The 26,830-nt window shown below is 54.1% G+C and overlaps 2 protein-coding genes and 1 pseudogene across 8 annotated transcripts in view; 1 reads left to right on the forward strand and 2 right to left on the reverse strand.

Annotated features, from left to right (window-relative positions):
• The first annotated feature begins 301 nt into the window (after positions 1-301).
• On the forward strand, positions 302-6,243 carry LOC128561275 (cytochrome P450 2W1). The gene is made up of 9 exons (XM_053555281.1): positions 302-475; positions 1,527-1,689; positions 1,989-2,138; positions 2,325-2,482; positions 3,593-3,766; positions 4,104-4,242; positions 4,345-4,529; positions 5,075-5,216; positions 5,359-6,243. Exons 1-9 carry the CDS (start codon positions 302-304, stop codon positions 5,544-5,546), a joined length of 1,473 nt encoding a protein of 490 aa, XP_053411256.1. The 3' UTR covers positions 5,547-6,243.
• A 5,508-nt stretch (positions 6,244-11,751) lies between these two features.
• The window catches only part of C12H7orf50 (chromosome 12 C7orf50 homolog), a 145,255-nt gene continuing 130,176 nt past the window's right edge, over positions 11,752-26,830 (reverse strand). For all 6 annotated transcript variants that reach the window (XM_053555290.1, XM_053555294.1, XM_053555296.1 and 3 more), the window contains 3 exons: positions 22,499-22,692; positions 17,327-17,408; positions 11,752-12,282 (listed from right to left, as the gene is read on the reverse strand). In XM_053555290.1, the coding sequence (XP_053411265.1) occupies positions 12,094-12,282; positions 17,327-17,408; positions 22,499-22,692 (465 nt within the window). In that variant the 3' untranslated portion in view covers positions 11,752-12,093. The remainder of the gene's footprint in view (positions 12,283-17,326; positions 17,409-22,498; positions 22,693-26,830) is intronic.
• On the reverse strand, positions 12,289-17,320 carry LOC128561277 (tubulin beta chain-like; annotated as a pseudogene). The gene has a single exon (XR_008373230.1). The product of XR_008373230.1 is annotated as a tubulin beta chain-like (transcript).

Raw genomic sequence — 26,830 nt, forward strand, 5'->3', positions numbered from 1 at the left:
GGCAGGTTGGGAACAGAACATTGTCCTTCCTAGGCCCTCCTGGAACCCACAGGGGTGCAGAAAGCCCCCAGCACAGGTGGCCCTGTGGTCCCCTGTCCCTGCCCCACATTCCCTGCAGGCCTACAGCCTTAAGCTGCCTGCTGGAGCTGCCCCTGCAAACTGCTTGCTCCACATTCTCGGGGTGGCAGTGGGTGGGGTGTGGCGGCAGGTGGGGTGTGGCACCCTCCCCAGAAGGAGGCCCCATGCAGCTGAGGGCAGCGGAGCCCAGGAGGGGAGCTGAGACTTTACCACTGCTGTCCTCATGGCCCACCTGCTTCTGCTGCTCCTGGGGCTCCTGGGGCTCTGGGGACTGCTCCGTGTCTGCACCCAAGATCCCTCCTCGGCCCCTCGGTGGCCCCCTGGGCCTCGCCCACTGCCACTCTTGGGAAACCTGCACTTGCTGAGTGTGTCCCAGCAGGACCGGTCACTGATGAAGGTAGGTTGGGGCGGCCTGGAGGGCTCTCTGGAAGAGGCAGCATTTGCCTACAGAGAGCCTGCTGGAGGGCCAAGTAGAAGAGCCACAGAGAGGGGAGGGCCAGTGCTTTGGAAGGGTCTGGACACAACCTGGACAGGTGTAGATGTGCTCTGGGCAGGGGGAAACCTGCTGGGGCCCCTTCCTTCTGGGGCTGGAGTTGAGGGCAGCCCAGGGCCCACCCCTGTCCCCCACCATGGGTGCAGTGGACTGCCTAGCTTCTTCCTGGTCTCTGGGGCCCAGAGACCCCCCCAAGTCCCCAGCTGCAGCCACTGTTTCCCAAACCACTGTTTACTTGACTGATAACCACCCCAGGCCCTGCAGGTGGTATGAGGAGGGGGCCATCCTCTGGTTCCCCAGCAAGAACAGACAATGACCCACAAAGCTGCCTGGGCAGAAGCAGTTCCTGCCTTCCCTGGGGCCCCTGCTGGGCCCCACCCAGCTGTAGGCGCCAGATTCAGGGGCACAGGTACTACCCAGTGCTGGGGCCCCTGAGGCCACCGCCCGGTGTGTGGAGGCCCAGCGGGCAGCAGACAAGCCCAGCTTTAAGTCCTCAGCATGCATGTGTCTAGACCTTACTTCCCACTTCCAAGCCCTGACCCCTCCTTCATAAGGTGTGGAGATGGCAGCCCCGACCTGGGCCAGGATGCCCTGAAGAGGACCCCAATGCTAATCCTCAGCCAGGCTACAGAGGGCACCCCTGATGTGGCATTACTGTTCTGAGTCTTCACTCAGCCCAAAGATGGTCAGAGAGCAGGAACCGGCCCTGGGCCCTGCTCTCTGTGCAGACCCTGGGCTTCCAGAACATACCACCCAGAAGATAGCCTTGTCCTCCACCCCCACCTGGTCTTGGGGAGTTTCTGCTGAAAAGAAACACCTATGACAGCCATGCTCAGCACAGCAGTGGCCTCTCCTGTTGGAGCTGGGGGGCTTAGGAGCTACTGGCTGGACACGGTCCCCACCCATCCCCCACCACACAGAGGCCCTGGGGGTGACGCTGCCTGTCCTCCACCAGCTCTCCAAACGGTATGGGCCGGTCTTCACCGTGCACCTGGGGCTCCAGCGGATGGTGGTGCTGACAGGGCTGGTGGCGGTGAGGGAGGCCCTGGTGGGTACTGGGCAGGCACTGGCCGACCGGCCTCCCATTGCCATCTTCCAGCTCATCCAGCAGGGCAGAGGTAAGTGTGTAGAGGGCTCCTGTGGGCGGGAAGACCCACAGCTCCAGCTCATCTCCGGGGCCTCCTGGGCTGGAGCTGGAAGGGACAGATGTCCACTTGGGCCAGGGTGCTCCAGGGACTTGGGGTTGGGGTCTTCCCAACCCTCAATGAGAGGGGCAGGGGCCAATGAAGGCCAACCTGGAGAGTGGGAATGAGTGGGGTGAGGCTCTGCTGCCCTGGTCACCACTGACTGCCTGCAGGCACCCCTGGGGCGTCTACCCGGGAGGAGCAGGGCTCACTGCATCCTGTATGGTTCCTAGGGGTCTTCTTCTCCTCTGGGGAGTGCTGGAAGGCCGCCCGCCAGTTCACTGTGCGCACCCTGCACAGCCTGCATGTGGGCCGGGGGCCTGGGGCTGACAACATTCTACAGGAGCTGAGGTGCCTGACAGGGCAGCTGGATAGCTATCAAGGCAAGTGGGGAACAGGGATGCCTCTTCCTACCCCCCAGGCATGTCACCCCAGGCCAGCTCCCTACTACCCAGGTCTGTGCTCCCCACCTAGCCCTCACCCGCCAGGCCTGTCCCCGCAGTTCGCCCTTCTCTCTAGCCCTGCTGGGGCTCCCTGCAGCCCCCACCCACCTAGGTCTGTCCCCCCAGGGCGGCCCTTCCCTCTGGCCCTGCTCGGCTGGGCTCCCTCCAACATCACCTTTGCGCTTCTGTTCGGCCGGCGGTTTGACTACTGCGACCCAGTGTTTGTGTCTTTGCTGGGTCTCATTGACGAGGTCATGGTCCTCTTGGGGTCCCCTGGCCTGCAGGTGAGAGGTCACTGCCCCAGCCTCAGGGTGGGGTGGAACCAGGAGTTGAGTGCCCCTGAGACAGCCAGGAGATAGGCCTGGGGTGTCCCAGCATGTCCCTCGACCCCATTATGATCTTGCTGCCTGTAGAGGGTCCCTCATTCAGAGCAAAGGGCCTGAGTTGCTGTCTATCAGACATTAATTGACTGTATGAACTGAGGGCAGCCTCTACCCTGTGCTCTCTGGGAAGAGGGGGTTCTGAAACAGGGGATCCCCATCTCTCCCTACCCCATCAGTAATAGGTACACCTGCTCAAAGGTCAGGAGATTGGAAAGGCATTTCTTCCCCAGGACTATGGGCTCCACATGTCCTAGTCCCCAGCTCTGACAGCTGGGAAACCTGCCAGTTGTCATTGTCCCTCACAACACCCCAGAATATTCTGAATTCCTGGATCCTGTGGTGTACATTTCATTCTTCGAAACTTAAAGTTTTGTTATTTTTAGCCATTACCACATTTAGTTATGCACTCTCAGGAGCATATGTGTCTAGCTGTGGAGGCCACAGGGCTCTGTGCAGCTCCACTGGGGCAGCCAGGTGCCACACAGAGGTGCCACACAGGATTTGCCATTGCCTGTGTCCCAGGGTGGTAGCTGGTATCCATTGAGCACATGCTGATGCTAGATCCCTGTTGGCTGCTCAGATGGCCAAACTCATGATTCCTATTACATGCCAGGTGAGCTGAACATGAAGCCTGCACACTGTCGTCTTCCATGACTCACTGCAGGTTCCAAGTCATTTCCACCGCACAGGCTGCCTTCCACCTCCATTACACTCATTCTGCAGTGGAAGGGGCTCAGTGACAGGCAGCCACTGTGACTACCCAGCCCACACTGACTGTGACTGGCACAGGCAGGCATCTCCTCATATATGGACTGAGGGTGTCCTCGGAACCCCTGGCCCCCCCACAAGGCAGCACTCTTTCTCAGCTCATCCACACAGAGCCTGGGAGAGTGTGAGCCTCTGGACTTGTGAACAAACGTGCTGGTGAACCGACTCACCTCTCATGGTGGGGGGGATGGGGCAGGAGCTATGCCTTTACTCCCACCCCACCCATCTCACCCTCTGCCCCAGCTGTTCAACATCTACCCCTGGCTTGGGGCTCTGCTCCAGCTGCACCGGCCTGTCCTGCGCAAGATTGAGGAGATCCGAACCATCCTGAAGACACTCCTGGAGGAACAGCGGCCCCTCAAGCCCAAGGGGCACCCTGTGCAGAGCTATGTAGATGCCCTGATCCGAGAGGGCCAGGTGTGGCAAGGCTGGGGTTCAGAGGCCTGTGTGGAGTCTGGAGGCTCACCACAGGGGAGCAGGTCTGGGAGTGTCTGTGCTCATCTGCACCAAGCTCCCCTGCCTCCTAAGCCGAGGGGCCTCTTGGCTCCTCAGCTTCCTTGTCTGTGAAATGGGACATTGGTAGTGCCTGACTCACAGGGCAGTGGGAGGGTGGTGAGGTAGAACTCAGGGAGCTCAGGGGCACTCATCCTTCTTGCTAAGCCTGTCTTCTTAAGCCCAGGGCTGGGATGGGTTGTGGGATGTGGTCAATCTCCAGACCCTGCAGCCAGCTCTGCCCGCCTTCCCACCTCTGCAGGGGAAGGACCCTAAGGGCCTGTCTGCTGAGGCCAATGTGGTGGCCTGCACCCTGGACATGGTCATGGCTGGGACAGAAACCACCTCTGCCACACTGCAGTGGGCTGCCCTTTTGATGGTCAAGTACCCAGATGTGCAGGGTGAGGCCCCTCACACACTGGATAGCCCTCCTGCCCTTGTGGGTGGGGCCTCTGGGGCCAAGGAGTACAGGCTTCCTCTGATTGGAGCCCACCCCTACCCAGGCCGGGTGCAGGAGGAGCTAGACTGTGTGCTGAGCTCCGGGAGGGCTCCCCAGCTGGAGGATCAGGACAAGCTGCCCTATACCAGCGCTGTGCTCCACGAGGTGCAGCGCTACATCACGCTCCTGCCCCACGTGCCGCGATGCACAGCGGCTGACGTCCAGCTGGGTGGCTACCTGCTCCCCAAGGTGGGAGGCTGGGCTCATGCCTGCATACCCCTACTCATCCCTGAGGGCCCAGGGCTCCTGCTCCTAGCTGCACACCTTCCAACCAGCCCCATTGCAGAGCCAGGAACCTCACTGTGTCTGGGGTTGTGGGGTGGTAGTGTTGGTTCTTCTCTGTGGGTCCTGGGGGGATCTTTGCTCTGTGTCCCAAGGGGGGTCTTCTATGCACATCCTGAGAGGATCTTCTCTGCAGTACTGGGTGGGGGGTCCTTGCTGTGTGTCCTGGGGGTCTTTGTTCTGTGTCCCAAGGTGGGGGGGGTCTTCTCTGTGTGTCCTAGGGGAGGGGTCCTGGCTGTGTCCTGGCAGGCCTTCTCTGTGTTTTCTGGGGGATCTTCTCTGTGTGTGTTGAGGGTCTTATCTGTGGGTCCCGGGGGGTCTCTCTCCGTGTCTGGAGTCACATGACCTCCCTAGCTCCAGGTGTGTCACCTGTGGGATGGGCTAACACAGGCGTAGCAGCTGTGTCAGGAGCTGTCAGCCCCAGGTGACTCCTCTGCATCCCTCACCCACAGGGTACGCCTGTGATCCCCTTGCTGACCTCGGTGCTCCTGGATAAGACACAGTGGCAGACCCCAGACCAGTTCAACCCAGGCCACTTCCTGGATGCTGATGGGAAGTTTGTGAAGCACGCAGCCTTCCTGCCTTTTTCTGCGGGTACAGCAGCCCTCGCAAATGCCCTGGGACATGTGGCCTTCGGGACTCCAGCCCCCAGGCACTGGGGGGGCGCAGGGGCTATTCCTCCCCAAGAAGAAGCAGGCCCAGTCCCCCCCATTCCATGTTTCCATTTTCCTTACAGGCCGCCGTGTCTGCGTCGGGGAGCGCTTGGCCAGGACTGAGCTATTCTTGTTGTTTGCCGGCCTCCTCCAGAGGTACCGCCTGCTGCCCCCACCTGGGGTGAGCCCTGCCACCCTAGACACCACACCCGCTGTGGCCTTTACCATGCGGCCACGGGCCCAGACCCTATGTGCAGTGCCCAGGCCCTAGCGTCACAAGCAAATGCCACAGGCCAGGCCCCTAGCACCCAGGTCCCCCCAGCTCCGGAGTGCTCTCCGGGTCCCTGAGGATGAGCAGGCTGACGGCACCTCATCAGCCCTTGCTGGGCTACCACTTCACCCATGGCCACCACAGGGCTGCGTCGTCTTCCAGGAAGGGCCACTCCGGCTGCAGATGGTGTCCACTGTGGCCAGAGCTGATCCCCAGTGAGGGCTGGAATCACAGCCTTTATTGGAACACCACTGGAGCAGGGACAGCTCCTCCTTCCCTGACAGCCCCCTCCCAGGGACCACACCCCGTGTGCTATAGATTCCTCTCCTTCCAGCCCTACCCTGGGGCAGCCAAGGCCCATGCAGAGATGGGCTCCCCCACTCCACTGTCCCTCTCTAACCCCCGGGCCCCACGGACTCAGCAGTTGCCTCTAGCGACCCAGGCTTCCTCCCATCAGACCCCATGGGACCCCAGACCCTGGTCTGCAGCATGGCCCTCCCACTACCCCAGGTGTACCTCTCCCACCCCATCTAGTTCCCCACCAGGGCCAGGTGGGCCACACACCTCTCCTTGGTTCCTACAGCTGGGGGTATGGGTTAATGTTAGCCAGAACTTGGCCTCCCAGGGATCCTGACCATGGCTCTGTGCTGGCTAGGCCCTGGGGGGTCCAGCTGGGTCTCCTGTAGGCCCCACTCTATTCCTGAAGCTCCCAGGGGGGTGGTCTATCTGTGGCACTAGGACCTCAAGCCAAGTCCCTGGGTGCTGCCTTGGCTTCTGTGGGCATACTGGGCACAGGGAGGCATCAGTCAAGTGTATTCCTCCCACATGCACCTCCAGGGATGACACTAGAATGAACCTGAGCTCCCTTGTCTGCCCATCTGCTGGGGCCCTGGAGCAGACCTTTCCACCATAGGCCTCACTCTACTGTCTATAAAGTGAGTGATCACAACTTGAGACCAACACGCTTTGTGGGGAGGGTGGAGGGCACTGAGGCACCCCAGGCTGAGAACATCTGCCTGAAGGGCCAGTTGAACACGGGAATGGGCACAGAAGGGGTGGTGACTGCTATAGAGGAGAGGCCAGGTATAGCCCCTAACCCCAGTTCGCTCTGTGCTGGCTTCTCCAGGGCTGGGGCCATAGGTAGATCATGGGGGAATAGGGAGGCCCCAAGAAAGCCTCCAGTCCCTGGGCTATGGGGCCTGCCCAGCACCACCACTCCCTGCCCAGGGGGAGGCTACAGAGACCCTTTGGTGGGAATTGGGCCAGACAGGGATGGCCTCCCCAAGAGACCAGCTGAGTCTGGGGCCCCAGTGGGGTGATGGCAGGGCTTGGGCATAAGGGAGGAGCAGGAGCTTGCTAGGATGCTGGTCCTCATGGTGTTCAGTCACCCTCATGGGATCCTGGGACAGGAAACTGAGGCCCAGACATGCCCAAAGCCCAGGAAAGCTTCCATTTTCCCAACCACACCCAAGATGCACACTTCTCGAACATGGTCCTCTAAGGGACACATGTACCCAACACACATTTTATCCAAAATCTGACATAACTGGGGCCAGTCTCATGTCTGGCAGCCTCCATAAAAGCAGCCTCTGTCCAGGCTATTGGCCTAGAGGCCTGGCTGGGTTTAGGTAGCTACCCTTGCAGGCTGTTACACAGGACGCGTCACAGTCCAGCAGAAATGGAGGCTCTGGGCTGGCCTTGGGCATTGGGTCAATCAGGTGAATACACCTGAACAACCCATGGGCTTCCCTGTAGGGAGCCCCGGAGCCCCGGAAGTAACTGTCTGGACTGCAGGGCTCAGGGCTTCTGTAGGAGTTGCAGCACCAGAGTGGCAACAACAAAAATGGCCTCACTGCCATGATGCCTGCCAACCACGGTGCTGGCGACCAGGTAGGACAGATAGGGTCCCTGCCCAGCGTAGGCACCCACATGCATGGGGACGCTGCACTCAGGGACGGTAGGCTGAGTGGTCACTGGGATCCCATTGGACAAAGTGATAATAAATGCCTGGGGCAGGGGGAGCAGCACATTTCCTAAGAGTCTTCCAGAACTGCTAAGCCCTTTTCACTGTGAGGATGGGAAAGGGGTGACTTGGGAGAAGAGGCTGCACCCTCTCATGTGCTTCCAGGGAGGGGCCAGGTGGTGGCTACTGGGCAGTGGTTTCATTGTTCTCTTTCTGGATGTCTGGAGTATCTGACACCCCAATGTGGAGGGACAGACAGGACGGTTGTGCCGTAGGAGCACCCTGGCCTTTCCCAGTGCCCATGGGAGGCACACAGTGCCGTGAGACCCTGTTCACCCCAGTTGCACCTGGGCGAGCTGACACAGATACTCCTCCAAGCGGAAGGGGACATTCCTGGAGGCCAGTGGCAAGAAAAACCTTCCAAGCTGTTGTCTGAAGACCCCTTGTTGACTCCCTGGGAGTGGGCTCTGGGGGTGGGTTTGGCCTGCTCTTTTGGCCTCTGCTGGGGACCCTGAGGGTGGGGCCTAGGAGATCCCAGGGCCTCTCTGGGGAAGAAACTGGAGCCCTTTGTGAAGTGTCCTCGCAGGACGCTGGAGAGCACTGCATCTGCCATGTGCCTGGCACATGGTTTGAAGGGTGAGCACCTCCTGCATGTGGGTGCCTGCGCTGCCTCATTTTACCCCTGAACAAATAAGACCATGGGACTCCTTCCATAGGGTACAGTAGGGACCCCCAAATAAGCACCACCTGAACTGTGAAAAAGCATTAACTTGGATGAACAGTGTGAGCAGGTGCCAAAGCTTTATTTAAGTCATTCTTGTGGCATGAATAGGACACCACCACGCCAGTTCACAAGAGAACATGGACTGGGGCGTGGGGGAAGGGAGATTGGGTGGGGCCCAAACCCTGGGGATCCACAGGCCCGGCCACCTTCTCTAGGGCAGGACTGGGAGCTTGCCACTTCTCACCTGGGCACGTGGGCTGGCTGAGTCCAGGGGACCTGTTGGCAAAGGCTATCTTGGCCTCATTGATGAATGTTTTTTTTTTTTAATTATGATAAAAGACAAGTTTACAGATGGGTCTTACCCATGTTTAAGTGCACAGCTCTGTGGACCTGAACACATCCACCGTGCTGTGCAGCCATTATCACCACCTGTACAACCTTCTCATCTTCCTGAACTGAGGCTCTGTCCCCATGAAACAACCCCAGCCCCCACCCCCAGTTTGACTCCTCTGGGGGTCTTCTTTAAGTGAAATCACACAGTATGTGTCCTTTTGTGATGGGCTTATTTCTCTTCATACAGTGTCCTCAAGGTCCATCCATGCTGCAGTGTGTCAGAATTTCCTTCCTTCCTAAGGCTGAGTGATATCCCCCTGTGTGGGTGGACCACATCGTGTTTATCCACTCCCCTATCAGTGGATCATTTTCAAGTTCTGTAACCAGTGTCTTGCTGGCTGCATCCCAGAGAACCTGGTGAGCAATCCATACGCTCAGCTTCCATGCTGCATGGCTGTCAGGAGAAGCCTCTGTGGGCATTGTGGGTGGGGCAGACCAGCTGGAGGCCACAGCTCTGATGACATGGGCAAACTGGCCCCTGGAGGTGTCCTGACAGCTACACAGAAGGGAGCCTCCAGCTGAATCCCTGCCTCTGGGTCTCGAGGGAAGGAAACTTCTGGGTCTAGTGGGCAGCTCTTGGCTCCAGATTTGCTCCTGGTTCCAGGGCTGGCCCCTAACCACGCACACGTGCTTCTGATTATACCTTCTAAATCAATGAAGAAACACACGCATGGTCCCTGAACCATAAACAAACCTTGACGAACAAGCTCACAGGATTGGCTGGCCTTGGGTGAAGACAGTCTTCTGCAAATGGGAAGTCATTAACCCTCGAGCCACTGCCCACCTGCACCCACAGGGCACACATGTGTAGGGTAGGAGTCTCTGCTCAGGGACCAGCCAATGCCCTGAAGCTCCTTCCAGCGTGCAGGGCAAGGTCCCTTGTGGAGTTGGGACCCAGGCCTTTGTGCTCCCAGGCGACTGTGGAGCTCCCACAGCCTGGGGGTCTTCCTCCTACCCTGATGGTGAGAGGCAGGGGGCAAAGTGGCAGGAGGGGCTGGCTGGGCCTTAGTGGGCAGAGGGGGTTGGACAGCTCAGGTGAGTGTCCCAGGACACTCCCTAGGCAGCCCTTACTGGCAATGCCCGAGGCAGACCCTATCACTGGCCACTTTGTCCCTCCTGGACTCAGGCCTAGGTAAGATCTCAGGGAAGGCCTAGGGCATCTGTGGCCTGCACAGCACGTCCCATGTTTGGCCTCTCACTTGGCACCATCACTTGAGACCCTCCATGCTGTTGCGAGCCTCAGCAACTCTTCCCCTTGGACTATGAGTAGCCTTCACTTTGTTTATCCATTTATCTGTTGATGGACATCTGGGTTGTTTCCAGTCTTGGGCCTTACAAAGGGGATAGTAACAGCCACTGTCAGACGTTTCCGGGCTGAGTCATCCACACACACACACTGAGATGAGCCAGAGACTGACAGCTCTTTCCAGGCATACCAGCACAAGAGGCACAGAGGACCTCATGTGGGTTATCTATGGATCTCACCAGAGAGTGCCATTTGGGGGGGAATGAATTGGTCTTCTGCACAGGGTTCAAGTTAGACCTTGATAACCTTGTCCTAGGTGACATCTCTCTATCACCATCCTTTGCACCTCTGCCAGGGAGCTGCTATGCCTCACAACCACCTGAGGGAGGAATTTTTGTGCTGGAGTGAGGGAGGCTCAAATCTCTAAGATCTTTCCCCACTACCTGACAATGACTTGGTTCCCATCACATTTCCCTATCTGACTTGGCTGCCAGGAAACCCAGAGTATGGTTCTTGATGCATTTACTCTGATCCTCTGAAAACTACATTCCCCTTCTTTGTTTTTGCAGATCTTCTGTTGCTATCTACTTATTCTTTAATTTTTCTTTTTGCCACCGGCTGTTCCATGCAAATTTCTTGGTGCCTTTATTTAAGATGCCTCAAGGCTTGGAACAATTAAGCATCCCCTTAAATGCCTGAAGTTGTCCTCAGTGGCTCTGACTCAGGTAGCATCTTCCGCAGGGGCTCCCTGCAGAACCGTGATGCCAAGACCCGGGACTCCAAGCACAGTCTCAGTCATCCCAAGGTCTGTGCTGTGCCAAGTGCCTTTCTGCCTGAGATCCCACCCGGATGCCTCATACATCATCTCCAGTGGCCACCCAGGGCCAGAGAGTCGTGACCACACAGAGCAGGACCTATGTGAGAGGACACAGCCAGGTGGGGTGCAGATGAGACTTGGGGAATGTGACCCTCCTTAGGGTCCCTTCCAGCCCCAGGAGTCTGGGGGTCTATGAATGAAGGGAAAGGGACCCACCTCCCCGGCTCCGGTCTCATCTTGCCCTCACCGTGGGCATCTTAGGGCAGCTACACTGAAGTAATGGCAGACACCTGAGGGTTGCAACCCTGGCTGGGGACTCTGCTGCAGTGATAATGCCAGGGGGTCATGGCTGGGGAAGCCTGGCCAGGATGGAGACAGCCCGAGGAAGCCTGAGGCCTCCACATAGAACAAGAGTCCAGAGCTAGTGCTTCACTGCATTGTGACCAGCACGGAGCGGCTGCTCATTGAGTGTGCACACTGCCCTATCCCCACCCCCCAGCACTGGTGCCCTGAGACACTCTTCCCCTAGTTGAGGCTTGGGGGGGGGGGACAAAGGTGACGACCCCACAGGCAGCTCCCCCCAGCCCCTGGTGCCTGGGGCTTCCTTATGACATGGCAGCAGGTCCCAGGTGTGTATCTCCCTCTGCTCCCACACAGGGGTCACTCAAATCTCTGCCTAGGCTAGAGGCTGACCTAGGTTCACAGGGAGGAATAAGACTGTCTCATGTGGGCGGCGCATCGACAACCGGGCAGAGCTGTTAGAAACAGCCACGCAGATCCACCACCTGGGCCGGAGCCACAGGCTCCTCTTACTCAATGAAGAGGCAGCCCAGCTTCAGCCTCAGCCCTCCCCTGGGCCTGTCTCAGATCACACAGCCCACGCCTCTCCAACAGTAACAGCATATCCTGTGTCACTCAGACTGTGGGGCACCCACATTCTGTCAGGAACAGGAAGAACCTGGAAATGGCAGGCAGGCTGGAGAGCAAGAGACCAGTCCCTGGATGTTCAGGACAGAGTCGCAGCCTGCGTGTACTGAGAAAAGCACTTCACAGTCCACAGAATAAGAGCCACAGCCCGAAGGGGGCTTGTTTTTATTGAAAATATAGCCAGCAAAGTCCATTTGTGCATATGGGAAACGAACTGAAGGCCAGGACCGGTGTCTCTGGGTCATTTCAGAGTAACATCTTCTGCTTTACAGGTATCAAAACCTGTTATCATCTACAAAACTGTCTCTGGCCAAGCAGGTGGGAGGGAAGGGTCCATCACAGTCTGTGGAGCTAGAAGGCCCAGGCCTGGCCCAGCCCAGACCTGCTGGTGGTGCGGCTTGCCCCGCCAGCATGGACCCCATGAGGAGGTGGTCCAAGGCCTGCCCTGAGCAGGGCCCCGTCCCACCACCTGACCTGCTAGCACAGCAGCTGCAGCACCTGCCGGGCACGCTGGGCCTTCTCCAGCAGGAGGGGGTCTGGGTCCCCGGAGCCCACCTCATCTAGCTCTTGCATCAGGGCTTCAGCCTTCTGCACCGTCAATGCTCGGGCCCTGCCCTGAAGGCCCTCCAGGTAGGCCAGCAGGGTGGGAAAGTGCTCATTGGGCACCTGGGTGAGGAAAAGACCAGAGTCAGTGAGAGACTCAGGCAGCACAGGCCCCAAGGCACCCGGTAGGGAAGCTAGGTTTTGCCCCTATACCCATAAAGGGACCAGCCAGGGGGATGGATAGGGGCTGGAGGAGTGTGGGTGGCAGGTGGCAGCACTATGTCAGGCCTCACAGGGGCCTGGACAGAGCTGTCTACAAAGGGCGGCACGCCACACTGCTCCCACTGCCAAGGACAACAGGTTGGGGATGGCAGGACAGAGACCAGCCTGCTGGGATACCCCTTCCCAGTGCCTTGGCCATGTCCTTCTCCTTCACAGATCTCAGGTGCTCACTCATGTTAACAAGGCTGGCACCTGATGCCTCTGGACCAACACTGAACAGGTATGAGTTTACAGAGGTACATCTGTGAGGACAAATAATGTGTGGCCAGATAACAGTGGCAACATCAGGGGGGCTGGGACGCAGAAGAGAGGAAAGATACTGACTGAGTAGATCTGAGAGGTGATGCTTAGGCCACCAATGTGGTGAGCTGTGAAAACTGAAAACTAAGAAACATTGCCTACTCCTCGCCCTTACTTGAAGACTCTAGAATTGGCTGTGCCAGTTACTTCTAGGAATGGGAGTAAAGATGGAGCCGAAGATAGGAGAAGCGGCTAAAAGTCATATAAAAAGCCATTTAAAAAGCAGTCAGCAACTCTCAGGTCTTAACTTCAGAACCTACCACAAAGCTAAGGTGACCAGGACAACATGACATGGGTGCAAGGGCAGAATGCAGAAGAGTGGAATAGAACAGAGCCCAGAAGTCAGCCCCTATGCCACGTGCGGACAACTGGCTCCCAACCAGGTCTGAGACCACCCGTGGGGAAAGGAGTTTCTTCAGCTGGTGCTGGGACAACTGGACACGCACTTGCCTTGCACACAAAGTGACTCAAGATGGATCAGAGATGTAAATGAAAGAGCTAAAAGTGTAAAACTCCAAGAAGAAAGTACAGACATGAGTCTTCATGGCCCTGAGTCAGGCAGTGGTTTCTTAGACATGACACCAAAAGCACAAGCAACAAAAGAAAAAATAAATAAGCTGGACTTCATCAAAATTAAAAACTTTACACAGTATGTGAATTAGATCTCCATTTAAAAAATAATGCTGGTATTTAGCTCTCTTATCCCAGCATGAGCAAAATAGTGCTACTGACTCCTAGCCACTGCAGTCAGGCTGAGGGGCTTGTCCAGCCCAGCCCAGGAGTCCAGGCACCAAGAGAGGCAACATGCTGGCACTGAGTCGTCTCCAACCCTTTCCCTGCTGGCTCCTGGCAGGTTCACAGCCATACCTGTGCCCTGCAGCAAAAGTATTTATTCTACTTCAAAATCTGAAGAATACATGAGAAAAGACCCAAAGATTGGGTCCCTGAAGGACAGCCCACAGCCATCAGCCCACAGCGAAGCACATGGCTGCCCAGGCCCACCTGGGCTGTCACAGGTGCACTCACCTAGCACGGGTGGTGGGCTGCCAGAGCAACCTGGATAAAACAAGTCCACATAGGGAGAAGAACATTTCTTTCTTTCTTTTTTTTCAACAAACAAGTATTTATTGAGCATCTACATGTGCCAGGCCCTGTTCTAGGCCCACCCCCGCCAAAAGAAAAAAAAGATAAAAGGCAGCAAACACGAATTCTGAGGGAGAGGAAAGGGGTAGTTGAGGAAGAAGGTTAAGGGGACTGAGAAGCTTGAGGTGATGGGGGCTGTGCCTTAGGCCTCCTCTTCAGCCTCTTCACCAAAATCCTCCTCCTCTTCCATGGTAGCATCCTGGTACTGCTGATACTCAGAGACGAGGTCGTTCATGTTGCTCTCAGCCTTGGTGAATTCCATCTCGTCCATGCCCTCGCCTGTATACCAGTGGAGGAAGGCCTTCTGACAGAACATGGCAGTGAACTGCTCTGAGATGCGCTTGAAGAGCTCCTGGATGGCTGTGCTGTTGCCAATGAAGGTGACTGCCATCTTGAGGCCACGAGGTGGGATGTCGTAGAGCTGTCTTGACATTGTTGGGGATCCATTCGACGAAGTAGCTGCTATTCATGTTCTGCACATTGAGCATCTGCTCATCTACCTCCTTCATGGACATCCGTCCACGGAAGACAGCAGCCACAGTGAGGTATCGGCCATGGTGGGGGTCACAGGCAGCCATCATGTTCGTGGCATCAAAGACCTGCTGGGTGAGTTGTGGCACAGTGAGAGCCCGATACTGCTGGCTTCCACGGCTGAGAGGGGCAAAGCCAGGCATGAAGAAGTGGAGACGTGGGAAGGGCACCATGTTGACTGCCAGCTTGCGGAGGTCAGCGTTGAGCTGGCCAGGGAAACGGAGGCAGGTGGTGACACCACTCATGGGGGCTGAGACAAGGTGGTTCAGGTCCCCATAAGTTGGCGTGGTCAGCTTTAGGGTACGGAAGCAGATATCGTAAAGGGCCTCGTTGTCAATGCAGTATGTCTCATCAGTGTTCTCTACCAACTGATGGACAGAAAGGGTGGCATTACAGGGCTCAACCACGGCATCAGACACTTTGGGTGAAGGCCCCACACTGAAGGTATTCATGATGCGCTCAGGATACTCTTCTCGGATCCTGCTGATAAGGAGTGTGCCCATTCCAGAACCTGTGCCCCCACCCAGCGAGTGGGTCAGCTGGAAGCCCTGCAGGCAGTCACAGCTCTCTGCCTCCTTCCGTACCACATCCAGGACTGAATCAACCAGCTCAGCCCCTTCTCCAGAGTGGCCCTTGGCCCAGTTGTTGCCTGCCCTAGACTGACCAAAAACAAAGTTGTCTGGTCTGGAGATTTGGCCAAAAGGACCTGAGCGAACAGAGTCCATGGTCCCTGGTTCTAGATCCACCAGGATAGCACGAGGAACGTATTTGCCACCTGTGGCTTCATTGCAGTACACAGAGATTCGGTCTAGCTGCAGACCGCTGTCCCTGTGGTAGGTACCGGTGGGGTCGATGCCATGTTCATCGCTGATCACCTCCCAGAACTTGGCACCGATTTGGTTGCCACACTGACCCGCCTCGACGTGCACGATTTCCCTCAAAGTTAAAAATTTTTTTTGTGTGTGTGTGTGTGGTTTTTCTATTTTTGGCCGGGGCTGGGTTTGAACCTGCCACCTCTGGCATATGGGACCGGCGCCCTACTCCTTGAGCCATAGACGCCGCCCTCAAAGTTAAAATTTATTGTTTTTGCTCGCCTCGAGGTGTTTACGGGACAGATTTTAAAAAATGTTCTTTTTCTCTCTGCTGGTCGCAGGCTAAAGGAATGGAACGTGCCCCAAAAGCTGAAACAGCGAGGTCTCGGGAGAAGAAAATTTCAAAAATGTATCATGACTATCCTCGGAAAAATGAGAATATACCTTACACTTAAACAATAAAAATAGGTTGTCATAAAAAGTACATTCAAGGAAGAAAAAAGCTCCATATCCTTGTCAACACCTATCATTACCTTTTTGATCGGGGCCAGTGTGGTGGTGTCAATTGGCATCTCAGCGTGTTTGGTTCGCAGCCCTGATGGCTAATGATGCTGAGCTTCTATCCATGTGTACGTCTTCTTTGGAAAAATGTCTACTTAGATCCTTTGCCCATTTTAAAATCAGGCTGTCCTTTTATTATCAAGTTAGAAGAATTCTAATTTGCTCTGTGATTTGTAAGCATCTCCTCCCATGCTGCTGTCTTTCCACTTTCTGGATAGTTTTGTTTGCAGCATAAAGTTTATGTTCTGACGGTGTCCTGGGTAATGACTTTTTTTTTGGTCACTTGTGCTTTGGGCAACATATTTAAGAAAACATTGCCTAACCCTAAGGTCATGAAATGTACTCCTATATTGTCTTCTAAGAGTTTAGTTTTAGCTTTTCTTCTTTCTTTATTTTTGAGACAGAGTCTCATTTTGTTGCCCTTGGTAGAGTGTGGTAGTGTCACAGCTCACAGCAACCTCAAACTCCTGGGCTTAGGTGATTCTTTTGCCTCAGCCTCCCAAGTAGCTGGGACTACAGGCGCCCGCCACAACACCTGACCATTTTGTTGTTGTTGTTGTTGCATCTGTCATTGTTGTTTTAGCTGGCCCAGGCGGGGTTTGAACCCGCCAGCCTTAGTGTATGTGGCCGATGCCCTACCCACTGAGCTACGGGTGCCAAATTTTTGGTTTCGATAACGGCAATGTATAAATAAAACCATGTAAAATTCTGTTAAAATAAAAAGTGGAAATCTAGCCGCCCTGGCATTTGTCTCAAGACTTCCCAAGTCTCAAGACTTCTCAGTACCCTTGGGTCTACCTGTGGGCTGTCTTCTCAGCCTGTGCTTGACACCCTGTCCTTGTCACTGCAGCTGTGCAATAAGCTCTAAAGTCAGAAGTGTATGACTATTACCTTTGTTTTTCTATTTCAAGATTATTTTGGCTATTTTATATACCCTGTCCTCAAAACAAGAGTGGGCTGCAGTCTGTGCCTGGAATGCCCTGGCTCAGTGTGCCCAGGGATGAGGGTGGGGCCGATGAGCTCCCAGGTGTATTTGCAGACATAGGCATGTGGGAGAGTACCACGCACCACTGCCCCTCGACCCCATCAACCTGCATGCCAAGTACCCCCAAAACTTGGCATCTCAGGAGACAGATTTGGGAGAGCTGGGAACACAGAGCCTCAGCAGAACCTTGGGCTGTGCAGCCTTAGAGCAGACACGGCAATTCCAGTTCCCTCCCAGCTGTTGGGTTTTGTTGCTAAACTCTCTCCATGAAATCAAATCTTATACTCTGTCCCTGAAAAGAAGGGCTTCTGCACAAATGCGGCACATGCAGGGGTAGGTGGCCTTCAGGTACTTGGCTCCACCCCAGCCTTTGGTTTCGATAACAGCAATATATAAATAAAACCATGTAAAGTTCTGTTAAACTTTACAGAAGCTGTGGTGGAGCCAGACCCAGCTTCACTTCCTGGCATAAGAGCCCAGGGAAGACCAGTCGCCCTCAGTACCATCCTTCCTAGCTGCAGCCTCTGCTCTCAGGGCCGCAGTGTGCACAAACCTTGTTGCTGTTATACATGTGCAGCAGGAGCCATGTCTGTCTTGTCTTCTGGAACCTCCAGTCCTTGTGCTTCTGGGCCCACCTGGGAAAACAAGACAAACATCTCAGGGCACCTGGGGCAAGAACCCACAATCTGGCTGCACTGACCAACCAGGGCAGTCTCCTCCCAGGGAAAGGGGCCCCTACAGATGCTGAACACCAGGCTGTGGGTTTGTAGGGGTTGAGGGCAGCCACAGAACAGAGTCACAGCAAGTTCCCAGGTAGGGAACACATCACCTGTGTGTGCTGTGGAGTCCCTCAACCATTCTGGGCGTCCACAGCTCTGACAGGATCAACTGAGGACCAGAAGGTGCCCTAAGGCCATCTTCTTCCAGTTCCATGATCCCATGACTCCATGACTTTACCCTAATGTGAACATTCTCTTTCATGGACTCAGTCCTTCTTCAGGAAGCATCTGTTGCACACTGTGGTGGAACCCTACAGTGAGGTGTGCCCAGGTGTCAGGTTTGGATCATTGTGTGGTCCCTCCAACTGACTGCACCTGGCTGAGAGGCTGTGGGTCTACCTGGGTGGAATGAGCACCCAAAGCAATGTCTCCTGCATGACCTCAAGCTGGGAATGCTCAGGTCCAACCCCTGTGGTCGATGCAAGTGAATGGGTCCTGGCAACAAATGTCCTGAAGCTACAGGCCAGGTCTGTAGATTCAGGGTGAAGGCCAGGGGTCTGCATGTCACACATAGAGTGGGGCCAGGACCCCTCCTCCTACCAGGAGACCAGGCCCTGCCCTCTCTCTGCATCTTATGGATTGAGTCTATGCCAAGGCTGTTGAGAGGAAGGAGGGGGCAGTGGCTCTGGCCCATTCTTAATCCTGCCTGTCCCAGGCGTTTAGGGAGAACTAGAACAGCTAGGCCCAGAGGCACCAATAGGTCACCTTTGTCCTAGGCAGGTGAGGATGTTGACAGGTGGCTGCCTTCTGAGCTTCTTAGTCCACTTGCTCCTCTGCACAACCCAAACCCCAGTCCATATCCAGGCCCCAAGCGTCACACCCGTAGCCCTCAAGGGTCCCTCCCAGCTGTGTTTCGTGTCATATATTTGAGAAGCAAGAGCAGCATGGATGCAGTGGCCTGTGGCCTCACAGCCAGCACCATCCTCAGGACAAGTGTTTTCTTGGAACACAAATTAGCTCTTCAGGGTGACATCGGAGGCCTGGCATCAGCCCCAGGATCTCCTGGGCAGGAGGAGGTGGGGGCAGGATAGAGCCAGTCCCAGCATAGTGTCACCCCATGCCACATGCCATGCTGGGACTATAGTAGGCACCTGCGTGCTGAGCTGAGCTCCTCTTATACAGGGGGATAGGACATGCAAACACACATACACACATGTGTCTAACCAGTGCTATGACCTATGGATTATTCTACACGTCACAAAATTCACCACCCTTACCACCCCTAATTCACGGCTTAAAGGCACGGAGCACATTCACACTGTAGTGGCCTGGTCACACCCCTCCCTCCGTCTTCCCAGCTGAAACTCTGTTCCACTGAACAACAGCACACACACCCCCCAACTCTGCCTCTGTGGGCTTGCTCTGGATAGTCCACAGAGGTAGATTTGCACACTGTGGGGCCTTTTGCTGCCTGTCTCGTTCTGACCCCGGTGCAGAGGCAGAGGGCAGCGTTAGTACAGAGGGAAGGATGCAGCAGGCTAGGGGGTCCGGGCTGTGCAGAGAGGGGCCCTGGCCTGGAGGGAGCAGAGGTGGAGTGGAAAGGGCAGAGGCCAGGAGGTCTGTGCAACAGGCTACACAGGGAAGCCACACAGCAGGCAGGGGCAGATTCTAGGATTACCTCAGTTTGGGGATAGAGGACAAAAAGCCCAGGGGAGAAATTATGAGATCAGACCTGCAGTCACGGAGTGTGGCTGCCTGTGGTTCAGAGAGAGGGTTCGGAGAGGGCACTGGGGGAGATGCTGAGCTGGGAGTCAGTGCTCAGGGAAATGGATTCTCTCTGCATACCACCCTTCACATCTGGGCTGTTTATGAATAAAATTTCTAGCAAATCCCCTTGTGGGTCCTCTGACCAGCCTTCCTCTTCCTCCTCTGACCTGAGTCTAGCACTGCTAACCTTGTAAATTGGGTGTCTTCCAGTATGTTCTTAATTTTGGGAGCTGTGCTGAGCCCTCTTGTAGGTGGAGGTCACAGACCAGGACTGTAGCTGAGCTCTATGGGTGTGCATGCCCCCGAGGCCCACCCTGATGTTGAGGCCCACCCTGACGGCTCCAGAGGGCCTGTTCTGCCTCTACCCCAGGGATGCTCCTAAAACACTATGTAGCAAAGCACCACCTCCATTTTTTGCAGGCTCCTATAAGGACCCAGCCTCAGGCCTTCTGCAGGGGCAGCTTCCTAACTCTGAAAGTCCTGCTAGGCAGGACTTGGACCATCCCAAACCTGAGCCAAAGCTGCCTTCCTCTAATGGGCCTGCCTGTCCGCACCTGGCCTGCCCTCCGAGCGCTTCCTCTGAGGGCTCGGAGGGGATGGGAAGGGGGGAGGGGATGGGAAGGCCCAGTCCTCGGGTAGGTGTGTTGGAGCAGGGCAGACCCTTCCTCTTGGATGCTGGCTCCAGGAAAGGCCATGTCTCATTCTGACTGGCCTGCCAGGACAGCCTTCACTAACTGCCCAGATGCTGAGGAACACAGAGAAGGGAGGGCCCAGGCTCTCTGTTGCAGCCCAAGTTCATAATAACGGGGTCCAGATGGGGTTCCTAACAAAAAACAGTCCAGGGACAACACAGGCTGCTCATCCTTAGCTCAGAGAAGGCAACAAAGGCAAGAGCTGGAGCCAGAGGGAGTGGAGAGGGCTCAGGAAAGCTCATGTCCAGCCTTGGGCCAGCAGGCTGACTTCTCAAGGAAGCCATCCCCCCAGGTGGAGAACCCTCCCTTCCAGAAGGGCTTCTGGCTTACCACTCATGAGAGCTGCTTCAGCTTCACTGTGGGGTGGCGGCACCCTGAGTCTATCACAGACTCAGGGAGGAGCCAAAGGGGGGGCCCGGCTGCCTACTAGACTCACCGAATTGAGGATTTAAATCTGTACCAGAATACAAATCAAAAGCACAAAATACCACCCACAGCCACTAGGACAGCCATAGTAAAAATGTCAGATGCAAATGCCCACCAACCCAGGAATGGATTAACAAGCTGTGGTATATGTATACCATGGAATACTATTCAGCCATTAAAAAAAATGGAGACTTTACATCCTTCGTATTAACCTGGATGGAAGTGGAAGACATTATTCTTAGTAAAGCATCACAAGAATGGAGAAGCATGAATCCTATGTACTCAATTTTGATATGAGGACAATTAATGACAATTATGGTTCTGGCGGGGGGAACAGAAAGAGGGAAGGAGGGAGGTGGGTGGGGCCTTGGTGTGTGTCACACTTTATGGGGGCAAGACATGATTGCAAGAGGGACTTTACCTAACAATTGCAATCAGTGTAACCTGGCTTATTGTACCCTCAATGAATCCCCAACAATAAAAAAAAAAAATGTCAGATGCTAACAAGTGACCGGGGGCATGGTGTGGAGAACCCTCTGCTGGTGGGAATGTGCAGTGGAGCAGAGCCGCTGCTATGGAAAAGCTTGCAGTCTTCTAGCCTTTAAACAGTTCGCAAACAACTCAGCAATTCTACTTCTAGGTATGTGCCCAAGGGAAGTAAAAACACACATCCACGCAAAACTTATATGCACGTTCACAGCAGCACTATTCATGCTACTCGAAAAGTGAAAACCCCAAAGTTCATCAGCCAACGAATGAATAAATAAAATATGCAACATCCATACATGAAATATTATTCAGCCATAAAAAGGAATGAAGTCCTGGCATGTGGTACAACTTGGATGAACCTTGGAAACATTATGCAAAGTGAAAGAAGACAGAAGCAAAAGATGACATATTGTGTGATTCCACTGAACTAAAATGTCCAGAATAGGCAAATTCATACAGACAGAAAGCAGATGCTTGGGTACCAGGGGCTAGGGTGCGGCAGAGGAACAGGAGTGGCGATAGCTAAAGGGCACAGGGTTTTTTTCTGAGGTGACAAAAATATTTTAAATTTGGTTGCAATGATGGTTGCACAACTCTGTGAATATACTAAAAACCACGGAATTGTATACTTTAAATGGGTGATTTTATGGTATGTGCATTATTATCTCGTAAAGCTGTTATAAAAACAATGTCCAAGTGTACAGGTCCATGGCTGGGATTTTAGTACCAGTAGGTGTGCTTTGGGAAAAGTACCTATTTCTTGGCAAGTCCTACTGGAATACATGATTCTTTGCAAACAAATCTGTAATTTCACTGCAATCTTCTTTTCCCATGAATCTTTAAAGATCTTACAGAAAGCTTTCAGTTAATTATTCAGTACTCAAGCCAGCCTCTGCCCACCTCTGGCTGGGTCCCCTCACTCATGGTCTGTTAGCTCAGTGGATTCTTGACCTGCTCTCCAGGGCATGAGATGGCCACGCAGGACCCAAGGCCTACCTACACTCAGTGACTCAAGTCTCCCCTTCTCCTTTCAAACTCACCACACCCAGGCCTTGGCCCATACCCCTGAAGCTGCCCCATGCTGTGACCCTCCTCCCAGAATGCCCCCACCTCACAGCCTGTGCACAGACGAAGCTGCCTACCCTCCTCTACCTGCAACTCCCCCATGGGGCACTGGTCTTTCCCACTCTATCTCCCAACTCCCTGTGGTCCTGTAGTCCGCCTGTGAGCCCCCACCCAGCAAAGTGAGCTCCCAAGAGCACAGGCGTGGCTCCTTCCCTGATGGTGTCTAGAAACTGACTGATGAGCAAAAGGCCCCTTCAAAGTCAGGTTGGCTGGTCTGGGCGGGCTAGACTCTGAGGTGGGCATCTAGGCCAGCCCATAGGAGACTGTATGACCAGAAGTCACTATCCTTGCACAATGGCTCTGCTGTGGCTTCTGAAAGGACCTGTAGACTCTGCAGCAGTGGCAGCACAGGCCCAGGGCAGAGCCATCGCTCCCCACTGCTCCAAAACCTCACACAGGGTATATACACTGCCGACTGTGTGCAGCTCCCAGTCAGCACACTCCAATTTCTGTGGTGTAAACACTCCCGTTAGTGTTAAGAGGTACAGAGGTGCCGGCAGTTCTCACCTACAGAGGTAGGCCAGGGCCAGCTCTGCCCCCGAGTGCCTAGCTGGAGGGTTCTGGGCTGCGATGCCTGACTCCCGTAGACGCTGTCGCTCTGCTTTCTTCCGCTCCTTTTTCAATTTCCTCTCCAGGACCCGCTTCTCCTCTGGGGACAGCTCGGTGTCCACGTCCTGCACTGCTGTGTGGGCTGCTCTTTCCTGGAAGTCAAAGGACATGGTTCTTGTTAGGCTTCTGGGGCCAGATGAGGGTTCTCCAAAGGGTGTGCTACTCAGAGCTTCCCCAGCCCATCCTCGGTCACAGTGGCTGAGAGTGAGGTCAGGGCAGAGGGAGGGCTGTGAGGTTAACCCAGCCATTGTCCACATGGTTGGCCTTTCTTGGAAAAAGTCAGAACATTGTCATTTATCCTTTTTTTTTTTTATTATTGTTGGGGATTCATTGAGGGTACGATAAGCCAGGTTACACTGATTGCAATTGTTAGGCAAAGTCCCTCTTGCAATCATGTCTTGCCCCCATAAAGTGTGACACACACCAAGGCATTGTCATTTATCCTTAACCAGGCTAGGAGGAGCCCCTGAGAAATGTGGGGCAAGGTGAGGCCATCCCTACCCATAGGGCCCCACCTCATCAGAGTGCCCTCCCTAAAATGCCAACCCCAGATGACCTTGGTGCTCCCCTGCAACACAGGCTCCTTCCTGACCCTTCTTAAACAAAAGAGCTGCTCCCTCCAGAAAGAGCTGGAACATAACAGTAGCAATTTCAGGGGCTATGCACACAGCTCTCACTAGTCTCATCACGAGGAAGGATTAATAAGCACACAGACCACACAGGGTGCTTTTGGCTGCCAGTACCCCCGACACAGCAGTGGTCAGACTCCAAGCTTTGTACTCCCAAGGAGGGTGGGAGTGTGTGTGGAATACAAACCCAGGTTAAAATTTCTGAGACCTGCTAACTTTCTTGGGCTTCAGTTGCTTTGGCCTGAGCATGTCCAGCTGGTAGCCACAGCCGAGGGAAGCAAGCAGACTGCTGCCACCCACAGATTAGGGAACATTCTCCCTGGAGGTTATGGAGGTTCAGAGTCTTCTTTTTTATTTTTATTTTTAGAGACAGAGTTTCACTTTGTCACCCTCGGTAGAGTGCCATGGCATCACACAGCTCACAGCAACCTCCAACTCCTGGGCTTAAGTGATTCTCTGGCCTCAGCCTCCCGAGTAGCTGGGACTACAGGTGCCCGCCATAACACCTGGCTACTTTTTTTTGTTGCAGTTTGGCCGGTGCCGGTGCCCTACTGACTGAGCCACAGGTGCTGCCCCAGAGTCTTCCTTTCAACCAACAGGAACTGTCTCCACTTCATGCTGTGCTAGCACTCTAAGGAGGTTTCAATTAGCAAACGGCAGTTTTAACATGTAGTAGAACCTCTGTAAGTTGACCATCCAAGGGACTGTAACAAACTGGTTAACATACAGAGGTGGTCGACATAAGGAACTAGGTCTGCTATACTCATATGTACATGTGGTGCAAGTCTAGTTTATGGAAATTAGGTCAACTTAAGGAAGTGGTCAGTGTAGGGAGGTGGTCAACTATGGAGGTTCCGCTGCACTTGCCACTATCACAAGTACCTCCCAAAGTTATTTCACTTCAAAGTTCCCCAAGGGCTCATAATTACCCTATCTAACACTCCTCATTTTTTTTTTTTTTTGTGATAGTCTCACTATTGCCCTGTGTAGAGTGCCACAGAGTTATAGCTCATGGCAATCTCAAACTACTTGGTGAAAGCGATTCTCCTGCTTTAGCCTCCCAAGCACCTGGGACTACAGGCTCCTGCCACCGCACTGGCTAGTTTTTTTATATTTTTAGTAGAGACAAGGTCTTGCTCTTACTCAGGCTGGTCTCAAACTCCTGAGCTCAAGTGATCCACCTGTCTGAATATCAGGATTACGGGCATGACCCTCCATGCCTGGCCACTCCTCAAATTTAAGGAAAGTAAGACCTAAGAGAGCAAACCTTGGTTCCTATGACCAGAGGGGCCTCCAGGAGTGGGAGAAGGCACAGCCCCAGCCACCCTGAAGCCCCAGCCTCCCCCACCACCACTCCTACAGGTTGGAACCATTCTCCAAGGAAGTGGGTAGGATCAAGATTCTCCCTCAACATCACTGCTTTCCACAATACAGATAAAATTGAACCTATCTACAGCTTGGGGTCTTTAACCATCCTCAGTATAAGCACAAAACTTCAAAAAGTGCAATGCCTACCTCATAGTCTGGCATTTCAGATTTGATGAAATACAGAATCAAAACTGCCGCCGTATATTCTTACATTTCAGAATGCATAGAACACTTCAACGTGCATAGGAAACCTCCAGGAGACAATGAAGGCTGGGGAGGAGCAGTGACCAGAGACTTTTAATTCTCATCCATGCTGTCTCAATATTTTACAATGCAGATGCTTCTGCATACTCTATCAAGGAAAACCGCACTTATTAACTAAAAATACATTTTAAAATTAAATCCTTACCAGCTCTTTGGGCAATGAAAACAGTGACTACATTCAAAAAATACACTAAACTAAACAGCAAAACAGAAAGCTGTGGGCTGGAAGGAGCAAAGTCAATTGACCAGAGAAAGACAGTGAGACTCAGAGAGAAGGTGAGCTCTGGGAAAACGTAACTGTGCAAACTTTTCCTTTACCCTATGACCTCTGGCAAGAGACACTGACAACTTATACTAATTTGATTTTAAAGTTTTCCGTAGACTCCACTCAGGCAGCTCAAACATCTTCAGGAAACACCTTTAGCAGAGACCAGGCTTCTATCTCCCGATTTGGGAAAAGTACCTCCCAGCCCCGTCCATGTGACCATGACCCTGGACCCTTAGCTGCCCATGCTGCATTTCACCATGAAGTACTTGATCCTGGAGACACCAAGGCAGAGAATGTGCACTGTCACCTACCAACCAAGAGAACTAGCAAACTCGAATCCAGCCTGAGTAAGAGCGTGGCCCCAGTCTCTACTAAAAATAGAAAAAGGGGACCTCACCTAATGTGCATGATGCAATGGTACATTTAAAAACTATTTAAGAAATGAGTATAATTGTGCTGGATGTGTTACTTAGTTCAATGTAAGCATTTCACATTGTATTCAGAGCAGTACCCTGAACTCCATAAAAGTATCAATGTACAAAGTTATGATTTAATAAAAACTAATAATAAAATAAAATATAATAAAATAAGTAGTTGGGCGTTGTGGTAGGAGCCTGTAGTCCCAGCTACTCAGGAGGCTGAGGCAAGAGGATCGCTTGAGCTCAAGAGTTGGAGGTTGCTGTGAGCTATGATGACATGGCACTCTACCCAAGATGACAAAGGTTCTGTCTCAAAAAAAAGAGAGAACTAGCAAGCGTGAAAACCACTCATTCCGCCCTCATACAAGCCTGGGGACCAGAGGGCAATTCAAGCCCACCAGAAGCATAGGGGGAGAAATGTGCAGGAGTCTGTGAAGTGAGCCTAGCACTGACCGGTCACTGCATGTGAACATGCAGGGGCACAGGAGCCCCAAGGACGGTATGCACACCTGACAGCCTTCACCTCAGGGGGTGCTGCTCTGAGCCCCGCACGATCCCATCTACAAGCCTTTCTCTACCTCCTTCTGCAGAACTTACTGGCCCCGGCCTGGCCTTGCCAAGCACAGGAACGCCAGGACACTGTGGGATTCCTGCCTAGGAGGAGCAGGTGTTCATGGTTCGGCAGATCTGGTGGTGATAGTGGACACATTGCTAGGCAGGGGTTATTCAAAAAGGTGTCCCCTTTTCCATGGGTTTTTGTCAACCTCAGATTTAGGGTTAATATGAGAGCCCAGGCGGAGGTTGAGCCCACCCTGACAGCAAGCAGGACACGAATGCCACACTCCCATGCCCTTTGTTCTGGACTTGCTGTACAAACATTCCCTGTTCCAGCTAGGCGCCCTTTCCCCTCCAGTCTCAGGGAGCAGAGCCCTCTAAGAAAGAGGTCTGACCAGTAGGGCTGAGCCCGACTCAACAGGGCAGGGAGGACATGGCCTTGCAGAGGGAATCAAGGCAGGAGCACTTCCCAACACGTGGGCTCTCCTGGGTGGCACTTCTGCGACCAGAGGGGAGTGGGGCCAAGCTCTGAGTGCGTACCATGAGTGTGCAGTGCAGTGAGGGGACGAGCCCTTTCTGCTGGTCACCCTCCACCCCCATGCTCCTCCCTCTGGGCTTTGGGACACTGAGGTCACTGTCCTCTTTTCTCCTGTGGCCCTGTTTATTGTAGTTAAGGTGGTGTTCACACCTGGTAGCAGCAACCAGGGCACGGAGAGGCCCTGGCTCG

Source organism: Nycticebus coucang, chromosome 12 (genome assembly GCF_027406575.1).
Source record: "Nycticebus coucang isolate mNycCou1 chromosome 12, mNycCou1.pri, whole genome shotgun sequence".
Taxonomy (NCBI): Eukaryota; Metazoa; Chordata; class Mammalia; order Primates; family Lorisidae; genus Nycticebus; species Nycticebus coucang.

Coding starts and splice junctions, on each gene's coding strand:
- LOC128561275 (XM_053555281.1), top strand. CDS start 302: ATGGCCCACCTGCTTCTGCTGCTCCTGGGGCTCCTGGGGCTCTGGGGA. Junction 476..1,526: donor AGGACCGGTCACTGATGAAG/GTAGGTTGGGGC, acceptor GTCCTCCACCAG/CTCTCCAAACGGTATGGGCC. Junction 2,483..3,592: donor TGGGGTCCCCTGGCCTGCAG/GTGAGAGGTCAC, acceptor CCTCTGCCCCAG/CTGTTCAACATCTACCCCTG.